We start from the raw sequence: 11,796 nt of genomic DNA, 5'->3' as shown, positions 1-11,796 counted from the left end.
GAGCGCAGAGTGGTGCGGAGCCCCACGTGTGGCTGGAGCTCACCACGATAAGCTGGTTGTTTTCCCCTCTCCTTTCCCCTTCTGGCGCTGCGCTGGGCTTATCTGGGCGCCTGAGTTATGTTAAGTAGCGGGTGCATGCCTGCTCTCTGTTCTCCTCGCTGCTTTTGCTCCTTGGATTTCAATTCCAAACATGGTTATCCATTTGGGGTCTCTCTCCTTTCCGCTGCCAAGTGATACACATTCCATGCTCAACGCTAGCTCCCTCCGCTGCTCTCTCACAGTTGCTATTTCCAGTGCTGGAGGGCTGGCGAGAGAGGCAGAGCAACGAGACCTCTGTCCTGTCTGCGAGTTTTCCAGCTAATGGCCTCTACTTGTTCTTTGGCTGAGCTCTTTTGGCCTCATATTTGTCAGCTTCTTTTCTCACTGGTGTGGCTAAGGAGGGGGCTAGCCACTGATTTGTGAGCTACGAAGAGGAGAAGCAAACCCTTTGGGGATTTGGGAGGCACAAAAAACATTCGGTGACACTTTAACATGTTGCTTTGAAGCGTGCTACTTGTGGGACCGGACAGTGCTGAGGAGGAGGAGGAACAACCACCCAGCAGCTCTGGTTTCAGACCTCTGCAGCACCCTTTGTGTATGACAATTCATTTGGAGCGCAGGACGGCCGGGGAGGGTGGGGAGTGGGGAAGGATGAGCACAAGCAGCCTCTCTTTGGACCAGGCTCTTCTCCAGCCTCCGGTGTGCGATGCCTGGAAGGACATTATGGAAGGAGCAGCCTACCAGCTGGCCAGCTGCATCGTCCTCCTGGGTTACATGGGGGGAAGCGGCATCTTTGGGTCCCTCTATATCTTTGGCCTCCTGGCCCCAGGCTACCTCTGCTATGCTCTGTGGGGCTGGCTGAGCGCCTGCGGGCTGGATATCTTCGTCTGGAACATGCTGCTGGTCCTTGTCTGCGTGCTTCAACTGGCTCACCTGGCTTACCGGCTCCGCAGAGACACCATCCCACAAGAATTTGATCTTCTCTACAAGACCATGTACCTGCCCTTGCAGGTACCCCTGGAAGTCTACAAAGAAATCGTGAAGTGCTGTGAAGAGCAAGTCCAGTCACTAGTCAGAGACCAGAATTACGCAGTGGAGGGCAAGACACCCATTGACCGCCTCTCATTGCTGCTGTCTGGCAGGTAAAGACCCTCCTGTTCCTGAACAAAGTCTGACAGCAAAGTGCTGTACTTATTGCTGTATTTTCACCTTCTGTAGAAACTGGGGTGACAATTGTTTCCTTCCTCTGAAAGGGCTTTGAGATATGCATCTGTTTGTTGGGAAGAGGGGTAATTTGCTTTTGGGGATTGGTTTTGTTTTTCTAAAGCAGAATATTTCAGGAATGGTTTGTAGAATCAAGCTATGTGCAATGAAGCTGCCAGCTCAGCCTTGCTTGTGATGCTGTTCGGGTATCCTTACCTCCTTCTCTGTCATTTTAAAGTGATCTTATTTCTGATGGGAGCAGACCCGCTGTGAGAGAGTGTTTCTCAAGGCAGGAAGGTAGTGTGTCTGGACCCGTGGTCTCTGGGGCTACCAGGTACACCTCTGGGATGCGAACAGGTGTGCGCTGAGTGTGCTGAGTCCTCAGTTCACCTGCTTGCCCTGGCCAGTAGTGTTCAGGGAGAGGTTCCACCCCTGTTCCCAACACGTCAACCCTCAGGGCTCTGGAATTTTTCACTTTGGGGATCATTTTGTCAAAAGAGAGAGAGCTCTCCTGTGGTGGATCCTGCGCCATCAGGCCTCTTCCTTTCCCTGTACTCTCATGCATTCATGATGTTCCTTCCTCTGGACGACCAAAGAGGACCTCAGAGACCTCTAGATAGTCGCAGCTGATTGCATGGCAAGCCATGCACATTTGTTATTAATTTACTGGAGATTTGATTATTGAGTGAACTGTGCTGAGGAAGTACTGGCATTTGTTCACCTGAGATCCTGTGGCATGCCTCTGTGAACGTACCCCTTAGCGATCTGTAAAATCCAAATGCAAGACAAATAGTAATGATACTGGCTTCCCAGCTGCTGCCAGGCACTTGATGTGAGAGTGGGAAAGGAAGGAGATCTGTAAATGGGAGCAGTGCTGAGCTGTAGGAGGTGTGTCTCACAAGGATTTTCCTTAGGGAAGACAAACCCAGCATCACCTGTGGCTTGTGCTTTACTGCAGTGGTACGTCCTCTCTGGTGAGGGGGTGTGTAAAGAAGAAGGGCTGTCCTTCCTTTTTTTTTTTTTTGGTGTTTGTCCCTTTCCTAGGATATGCTAAGAGCATCCTGGGACCCCTGGCCAGTGCTGAATGGCAAAGTGCTGGGATGAAACTGGGTACATGTGTTTTCATTAGGTGTCTTTCCCCTTACCAAACACCTCTGCTGAGCAGTTTGCTCTGAAGCTTACCATACCTTCAACTAATGTTAGCTGGGAGAGTCTGTGCTGTCTTGCCCTGCACTGATGCTGCTCCATGGGCATGAAATTGCTGCAGCGGACAGTAAGCCAGTGCTGGTGGGGTAGTTGTTCTGCTCTCTTTTGCAGTGGGAAGTATGCGTTTTGACTGGTATAGGATGCTCTCTGGAGGTGGGATTGGATTTGCATCTCCTGGTACTTACTCCTTTGCCTTGTGAGGTCCTTGCTGACCCAGCAGAGCATTGCTACTATTAGGTGCCCTTCCTTAAACTGAACAATAGCAAGACAAAGGGTTCTTGCAAATGCAGGATGTGCCTGGATCAGGAATCCTGCCTTGCGATCCCTGACCCTTCCAGGCCACACTGCCCCTGACTGGAAATCAACAGCAAGCTGAGCCTTGCAACTCCTGAAAGCTAGAATTGCCTTTGTGCATTGTACAAGAGGGGAACGTGTCAACAGGGAGGCAAGAGGCCCCAAATCTGGTGGTGCAGAGCTATGAATAGAGCTTCAGAGTGCCCTGCCGTTGCCCCAGGCCTGTGCAGCTCTCCTTCTCCGCTCCCACAGCTGAGCTGGGTGCAAGTTCGACCTTGACATTGGTGTCAATTATAGCAAAAGCAGGGGAAAGGGATACTTGGAAGGCACAGAGGCCAAGAGAGATTGAACAGTAATGACAGCATGATGCGTCAGGAATGAGGACCAGTGTCATTTTGGGGGCTTCTGGGTGTAACAACTTTCCAGCATTAGCTTAGGGAATACTGTCCTGCAACCCTGAGGACAGGGAGAAGGTGCAAGTACAAAGAGACACAGGCTGGCTTAGAAGTACCTGAAAAGCAGCAGCAGTCTTGCAGGCTGAGAAGTCCTGGTTTAGGACCAAGCATTGCACCTTTGAGGGCTAGCTTTGTGGCAGAAAACAGATGGAATACAGGGAAGTGGCAGCAAATATTGTTTCCCCCAGAGAAAGGGGGGACAGCCCCATAGACTGGAGCATTGGCAGCTGTCCCAGATTGGGTATGAGACATGTGTGAGATGAGGAGAAGTCCTTTCCTCTCTGGTGGGACCAGCTGCCTGCATGTTTTATGAGCTGATCAGGTTCATATGCAACATCCATTTTGTGGCCTAAGTCTGTGAGCCTCACCTGTCCTCTCTGCAGGGTCCGAGTGAGCCAGGATGGACAATTCCTTCACTACGTCTTTCCATACCAGTTCCTGGACTCTCCAGAATGGGAGTCGCTGCGACCCTCTGAGGAAGGAACTTTCCAGGTAACCCTGCGTGGCCCTGTAGCAGCCCAACCTCGCTCCTTGCCACTTTGTTGTGTGCCTGAGACAGGGATGGAGGGGGCTTATCTCACCATTCAAAACTAACCAGGAATGCTTTCCTCCCCCTCCCCATGGATTAGCTAGCACAGGATGGTGCGATCGGCTGTGTTATCTTTTTTTTTCTTCCTTCCTCCAAAGACCTCAGTGCATGCTCCTACTACCAGCTGACAGCGGGGAGGGTGGAGCGTGGTGCCCCTTCCAGGGGGGAATGCTATCTCATGGGTATGGGATTGCTGTCTCACTTTCATCACAGGGGTCCCTAGTACCTGTACTGATGCCTTTGCTCTGCATGCCACTAGCAGGGTGCACTAGGATAGCAGCCATGGCAATATGCAGCAGTGAAGTAAATCCATAAATATCCCGTTCCTCCCAGAAGTTTCTGATGGTGATGTGTTGGGGTAGAGAAGCAGAAAGGGTGATTCACACCCGAATATGGTTCTCTCTGAGCAGAAGAATCCCTTGCTGAGAGATCAGACCAATTTTTATTTGCAGCAACTGAAAGGATTTTGCCTTTGCTGTCAACACCCCACCGTATTTGCTTGGCTTTCCTTCTGGAAGAAATTACTTAAGCCCACATCTCTCTGCCTTTAACTCACATCCCAGGACAGTCTGATCCTTGTCAGAATGTCAATCTAGAATATGTCAGTTAGGGCATATGAGGAGGGAGTTTGCTAATCCCTTGGGAGCATGGGGCAGTGAATTATGATGCTTTCTTATGAGGGCAGCCACGTTCAGACTTAAATCTGCTTTCCTTGGGCTTGAATTTGGCCCATGCACTGTGTGAATGGGTCATGGTAGTCGCTCCTGAAAGCTATGCCATGGCCAGTGATTACACTCTTGCACAAGGAGCAGTTTCAGGAGATGGCTGACCGTGTGACTGTGGCACAGGGCTACTGCTCGTGAGCAGAAATAGGGATGTTGGGCCAAGATAACAAAGTAGACAAGGGAAACATCAGCATGGCTGTACTAGGGGTGGGGGTATCTCATGTTTTGCACAGGCTACAACCTGGCAGCAGATTGCTGATAGCTCCTGGATTGTATTTGCCTAAGATTCAAGCAGAGAGAACGACGGCTGCCTGGTGCTCCAGGTAGGGAAATGGCCATCTGGATGGCATGCAACCTGCAATGACATCTGCAGCATTTTCTGAGCTAATTTCTGTGGAACTGAATGTTCCCAGACCCTCCTGAGTGTCTTTATCTGTGATGTGTGAGACAGTTCAGGAGCAAGCTCATGCCAGGCTGCACCAGCCCTGCCAGCACCACACTCTTGGCTCCTCTCCTGTTCTGTGAGACTGGGCTGGTCAGGGAGGTCAACTGCGCCTGGTACCAGGGTAGGGAGGTAGCGTCCTAGGTGGGGAAAGCCTGCAGCCAGGTGCTGGAAATGCCTAACCGTGTCTGTTTACTGAAGAGCATGAAGAAGTAACAGCTTGTGTGAGACCAGCATTCAGCAGGTGAGACTTGACCAGTCCATGTTCCTGGCAGGACATTACTCTTGATGGCCGTGCTTAGCCATGGTGATGTGCTGCTTTTGGCAGTTATTTAACCCACTAGTTTCTCTTACTTAATAAAACTCGGTGGCATATCTCAACCTTATTCCTAGCATCACAAACATTTGTTTAAAAAAGTGCATGTTTGACTCTGGGACTTTGCTGGAGGAGGACATGGAAGGTTTTTCTTGCCCATGTTTTCCCCATGGCTCTCTGGATTGAGCAGTTTCAGTCCTGAGCACGCTGAAAAATGGCAGAAGCGTGACTCAATCTACAAAGAGAGGCAGTTTCCTTGAGCTTTCTCCTTTGGCTGTGTCTTCTTCCCTCAGGACTGCTGTCTGCCAGTGTTTGAAGGAGTTGGGTTTTAGGGCTGGCACTTTCTCCCAGAAGGCTGAATTATGGGCTCTGCCGATGCTGGAGCACTTCTGTCATGACTGAAATCTGCTGTGCTGCTCTGGTTAGGAAGCAGGTTTTCTTATTACATCTCAATCCCTCACAAAAAGCAGAGGCTTTCAATTAGTGTGCCAGCAATTTGTTAGGAAAATTAGATTTTGGTCTTTTCAGTTTCTGTGTGACCCTTGCTCTCACTCGCCTTGGCCTAGGAACCTTCTCAGGTTTTGTCTCCTATATTTCTTTCATAAGGCAGCTGCTTGCATGGCAGTGGCATTAAATATCAAACCCAAGGACACACACATGCAGCTGAGCTGTGTTCAGCTTCCCAGTGGCCCTCTGCCATGGTGACTGGCCAAGGAGACCCCTGGATATAGAGTGAAAGGGAGCCCCCAGGATATTTTGGCTCTGGCACTTTTCACATGCCAGTGTCTCCATTACACTTGGGTATTCTTCTTTGGCCCAAGGCAATCTGACCCTTCCTGTGCTTCTTATCTTTTATTATTATTGTTAAATTTTTATATTACAATATACAGTCACGTGTTGTATAATGTTATTTATTATTAATAGTCTGGTCTTACAGCTAGGGGGAGAAATGTCTCTGTTCGCATTGGCAAAACCCAAAGCAAAAGGAAATATTCTCTAAAATCAACCCAATAAAACCTTGAGTGAGTTCCCTACCTACACACAAACACAGTAAACCCCTTTTATTTCCTCTCTCACAGAACTGTGCTGTGCATCCTTCAAGGCCATTCAGCCCTACAGCACCTGGCAGAGCTGGGATCCAGACAGGATGTCCCTCTGGCGCAGGGTGACCAAGGAAGTCTTCCAAATGCCCCTTCCCATACTCAGGCCCTTTTTTGAGAAGAGGGTGTGCAATTTAGTGGCAGGAGAGGGTGGCAGCCTGTTGCAGGGCTACTGACTGGTGACTTGGGCCAGCTGGGCACACAGAAACACTTCCCTCCATAACGTTTCTGCAAAGGGATAAAGCCAGCTGTGCCACCCCACTCATTGCTCAGGTGTCAACAGGGAGCATCATCTGAAAGTGAGAGGGAGGAATGTAGCTCATCAGGGGGCTAGATTAAGGAAGGACATGCTGCTAATTAAATAGGAAAATCTGTTCTCTGGTTCCTTGGGAAGAGGAAGCAGAGGCGGGTAAGGATTTATCCTATCATTTGGTTTGGGCTATCTGGCTCTCCAGCCCCGCCACCTCCAAGGAGAGCAGGCATCAAAGGGACAGGGGTCCTTCACTGGAGAGAAGCACACAGCCCCAGGGTGGGTGACCCCTACCCAGGTTGTAGGGCTTACCCTGCTCCCTCCCTGCCCCACAGGTCACGCTGACGGCTGAGACTGACTGCAGCTTCATCACCTGGCCGAGGAAGAAGCTGTATCTCCTCCTGAGGAAGGACCGCTATGTTGCCCGGCTCTTCTCCTCCCACCTGGGTTACGACATCTCAGAGAAGCTCTACTCCCTCAACGAGAAGCTCTTTGCCAAGTTCGGTCTTCGCTTTGACATCCGCTTGCCCAGCCTCTACCATGTCCTCGGGCCAGCCTCCTCCGAGGGGGAGCCAGAGGACTGCGAGGAGCCACCACCTACCTCTGACCAGGCTGGTGCCTCTGACCAGGCTGGTGCCTCTGAGCCCCCTCCGCAGCCACCACCACCACCACCACCAGCTCTACGCTCCCGAGCATCCCAGCCTGACAGTGACCTGCTGGGTGAGGACTCCACCAGTCTTGTCTTGGAAGATTTTGCTGAGTTGCCGGGGTCTTTTATGGACTATGTAAGCGAAGGGGAGTATATGAAGTGAGGGCACTCCTGGCATGGGCACGCCTCACCCTGTGTGGGACCCCTGCGTAAGTACCCAATTGCAGAAGCAAGTCCTTCCTGTGATGCAACTGCCTGGGCAGAGTGGTGGCCCCCAGCTTCTCACCCTCGTTTGCCATGGATTTGCTCTTCCACAGCATTTTTTTGCCTGCTGCCCCAAGGAATCCCGGGAGGTGGGCTCCAGCTGTGTGATTTCTTAAGAAAAAGCAGCAGGGTATAGGCTTGACTCCAGGCATCAGCTGCACCATGGGGTGGAAGGGCCAGTAACCTGGCTGTAGGAAACTCTTCCCTGCCCTGTCCCCTTTCCAGCCCTCAGGGGAGGCAGAAAAACTGAAACAGTGTCCAGGCTGGTGGGTGATACATGAGCACCCACAGAGACCCCCCCAAGCTTCTACCTGGCTCACCAGGAGGTAGAGCTGTGCCTGGAGATACTCCAGTATTGAGCTGAGGAAGACATCTGCATGTGAGAGACCAGACAACCCAGGAGATGCTGACAGGGGTAGAAACAGCTCCAGGGTTTACAGCAGATTGATAGTGGGGAGTTGCTGTACTCCTTGCAAGTGCTCTATCTGAGCAGGGGGAGAAAGCTCAGAGTCCTTCCTCCCCGTGCCCACCACAGCTTATCCCAGGGTTTGCTCTGTCCTCCTTGTTGCTGCTGAGCTTTGGCTCAGCCTGATCAGTAAGCTATTGAAGAGACTGCCCTGTGTGGTATAGCTCTTGCCTCCAATGACCCTGGGTAGACTGACAGGCTAAACATTGTTTTAACATACCCCAAACGCTGCTTTGTGGTGAGTGGGAATGAGATAGTCTCTTCCAAAATGCCATCTCTTTACCCTGCAGGGGAAAAATTCCTGGGCCTGGTGGATATTGGGACAGAGGAGCAATGTAGGCAAACAGAAATAGACGGGAGGGTGGCTCATGCTTGCAATTCAGATCCAAGTGGCCAAGAGAGAAATTCCACACAGAGCTACTTTTAGCCAGCCACTACTGCACGCCAGCTGCTGCACACCAGCTGCAGACCCCAAAAATCTGCATTCCCGCCACTGCCCCATAATAGCTGCTTTCTCGCATCCAGCTGCCTGACACCAAGCCTGGGACTGGGATTTCTGTCCTAGAAGTGACCACTGTGTGTATCCCAGTTGGGTCTGCGTGGCATGGAGGAAGTTGCAGCGCTGGGCTGCAGCTGGGGAGAACATTTTCCAGCAGGCATCTTTGAACATGGTGCACCCTGGTCTTCCCTGTGCCTTGCTTCTGGGTTGCAAACGCTTGGGCTGTGGATTAACTGGCAGGGAGCATGAAGCAGGACACAGTGACTCCAGGCACGAGCCCTGCAGTAATCTTCCCTACCCTGCAGTGCTTGTGCACAAGCATCACCGCTCTGATGGTAAGGGGACTGTTCTTCCTAGGTGCTCTAAATGAAAAGGTTGTCTGGGTCAGACAGCACTTGCTATTTGCAGTAGGTCTCTGGTGAAAGAAGCCTTTTTTTGCTGTTTCATCCAGTTGCTGTTCTTAGTTTTTGAAAACAGTGGAACTGGAAGATCTTCCTGTTTTGTACACTCCTGCTTTGAGTTGAGCCGTGTGCCTGTTCCTGTAGTGCTTCCATGCCTCTAAACTTAAAATCTGGGATATGAAGAAACTGGCCAGGGAAGGAACAAGTGTGTTTAGGTTTGCCTGAATTAGATGAAAAGTCAGCAAGAGTTTTGCTTAGGTTTTGGGGTGGTTTTTTTTGTTTGTTTGTTTTCTTTTAAAGGCAGAGAGAAAAAAAGAAAAAAAATCCTTCTTTGTTTTCTAGCTTAGAAGTCCTAGGAATGTGAAGTCCCTGGCTTTGCTGGTAGACTGCTGGAGATATGAATTTGCCGCTTTTTCAGTCCTTACTTGGAGAGGCAGGAACACTGAATCACTTATGAGAGTGCCATCCTCCCAACTGTCAGGCATGTCTGTTGAATAGATGCAATCAAACATTAATGCAGTTAGTGTTGTAAACATGGTGAAGTCACTTTGTCTATGCTTTGCTTGTATTTTGTCTTCTCAGAAGAAGGATATCCATTCTCAGGTCATTGGCAGAATTCTTCTGGTTGATCCAGCTCAATAAAATCAGAATTTCAAATGCAGTTATACAAGGAAGGAGGCGAGGAACACTGTAGCTTTTTTTGAATCATTTCCACCTAGTTTTGGTAATGAGTCAATGCTGTGAACATACACGCAAGAGATGTGTGTGTATGTGTGTGTTGGGGAAAGTTTGTGCTACGGAGCACAAAGCTGTTCTTTCTTTCACACAATCTTTGTAAAACATGATGGAAGTTGGAAGCTTCTGTCTTTCTAGATCTTGTAAATGAGGCAGTATCAAGGTGTGCTGATAATTGCAGTAGGGACCTGTGATAAAAGCCCAAATGTTTCAGAGGGGTGGGAGAGAAGGATGATCTTCCTTGTCTGCCAGTCTGGGAGACAACAGCCAGTGCGGTATTTTATTTTGTAGGTACTTAGAGAAGAAAACACAAACTCTGTTTATGTGTGTCCATAACAGTGGAATGAGCACTTCCTTGTTACTCCGCTCACTGCTCGAGTATCCTAATCACACCATGTCCCAGAAGCACAACAGCCACTCTCACATCTGGACAGTATTCCACAGCAACGTGAGCACCTAACCACAAAAATTAGTGGCACAGATGGGCTGCAGTTTTCCTTTCTGGCCAGGCACTTGTCACAGCTCAGTGGATGATCTGAGCTAGCCTGCTATGGCCCAGGGAAAACACTTTAATAACTTTTCCCTTAGAAGTAGTGAAAGCATCCATAGTAAACAGGGATGTTCCCTGCAGTGTCATTGTTCAAAGTAAGTGATAGCTGTGGTCCCAGAAGTCAGACCTCCCCTGGGGCTTTCCCCAGGTCTGTCCTCTTGTCTCCTTCCCCAGCAACTGCCAACCTGTGTAATCACCTTCCAGCTCTCTAAATTCCCCATGTTGAAGTGCTGCTGTGGATCACGTTCCTTTTCATTTTCTGTCACTGCAACGGCCTCCTTGCTATGCCACAGTACAGGAGGCAATTCTTGAATGCCCAAAGTGCTGTGAAGATCATGCAGAACAAAATATTCCTGGGACGTATATTGGCCTACTGTTCTTATCATCTAGTTCCTTGAGAAAGTTTCTAGTCTGCTTACAAGCACGACAGACTACAATATCCTACTCATGAGCGCATTCTGTTTCTGAGAGATATTTCAGTAACTTACAGGCTGCCTGTTTAAAAGAGGCAAGTTCAAAGGTTCTGTTAAAAACTTGATTTAACAACATACTGTTGTACAGCTCAATGCTCTGTAGCAAACTAAGCTCTTTTCTTTGCATGGAATTTGAAGCAACCAAAAGCCACCTGCTTTTTCCCCCTTTCACATCACATTTGCTCTAGTTTGTTGCTATCAAGTGCTTGTGAGATGTGAAGCTGCTGCTTCTTAGTTTTGTACAGTTACATCCTGGGGCTGGCTTTCTATTTGGTGGGTGAGGTGGATGGATGGATGCTTGATGGCCTGTAGCTTGGTATCTAAGTAGGAATTGTTTTACACCTGCTTTGAGAGCAAAATCAAAGGAGCTGTGGGCTTTGTTTCACTGATGTCACAGAAGGTGCTTTGGAGGGGCTCGTTTTTGCTGTCTCAGGATGGGTGGGTAACCCCATTTTCTGATTTATCACATGTTGAAGAACTACATAGTTTTGCATGCTAGTTTAAGAGGGGAGAAGGATAGATAACCATGAGCTCCATTAAGTTTGTATCTTGGAAAAGTTTGGAAGTAAGAATTATTCCTGTGATAATAATGGTACTCTCTCTCTCTCTCTCTCCCACCCCTCTCATCTTCCTTCCCTTTCTGTTGCTTTCCTTCTGCAGCTTCTGGAAACCTCCAGAGTGACCCCCACCCTCTCTGCAAAGGACGAGCCCCTCTGGCTCCCACTCAGACCCCCGAACTCTAGGGAACAAGAGAGCATATGCTCACACAGGTTTCTGACCAGAGAGACACTTTAGCAAGCACTGAGACGTCTGCCTGCAGACATACACACTCAGGAGCACGTGAACCACACGCGTGAGGCTGTAGTGTGACACTCCAGCACCTCCCATCCCATGGTTGTTCACCAGAGCTGCCTGCCCCAGTGTGCTTCCTCGGCTTGTTTTCTATCCCTGCCTCTCTGAGGCATGCCGGCAGCTCCAATACCAAGGTACACTGATATCTCTGCAAGCGATACTAGCCTGCTCACAGAATCTCTGTTCCCTTTGATTTAATGATTCCCATTAAAGTCGGAGATTAAATTACTGGTGTTTGAGGATTTGGAGAGGGAGGTAGCTCTGTTTGAAAGGCTTGAGGCAATCTCA

The 11,796-nt window shown here is 49.6% G+C and overlaps 1 protein-coding gene across 1 annotated transcript; it reads left to right on the top strand.

The window, feature by feature from the left end:
* The first annotated feature begins 636 nt into the window (after positions 1-636).
* POPDC2 (popeye domain containing 2) lies at positions 637-11,399 on the top strand. Its single transcript, XM_010087124.1, has 4 exons — positions 637-1,181; positions 3,581-3,689; positions 6,955-7,339; positions 11,317-11,399. The coding sequence occupies exons 1-4, from the start codon at positions 637-639 to the stop codon at positions 11,397-11,399; spliced, it is 1,122 nt and encodes a 373-aa protein (XP_010085426.1).
* The last annotated feature ends 397 nt before the right edge of the window (positions 11,400-11,796 follow it).

Source organism: Pterocles gutturalis, unplaced genomic scaffold (genome assembly GCF_000699245.1).
Source record: "Pterocles gutturalis isolate BGI_N339 unplaced genomic scaffold, ASM69924v1 scaffold46246, whole genome shotgun sequence".
NCBI classification, from domain to species: domain Eukaryota; kingdom Metazoa; phylum Chordata; class Aves; order Pterocliformes; family Pteroclidae; genus Pterocles; species Pterocles gutturalis.
Note: the sequence above shows the minus strand (reverse complement) of the source record. Positions and strands in the feature narration are given on the sequence as shown.

Excerpts from the sequence above, each read along its gene's own strand:
- POPDC2 (XM_010087124.1), top strand. The coding sequence starts at position 637 with ATGACAATTCATTTGGAGCGCAGGACGGCCGGGGAGGGTGGGGAGTGG. Across the intron at positions 1,182-3,580 it reads TCATTGCTGCTGTCTGGCAG|GGTCCGAGTGAGCCAGGATG; the intron begins GTAAAGACCCTC and ends TCCTCTCTGCAG. Across the intron at positions 7,340-11,316 it reads GCCTGACAGTGACCTGCTGG|CTTCTGGAAACCTCCAGAGT; the intron begins GTGAGGACTCCA and ends TTCCTTCTGCAG.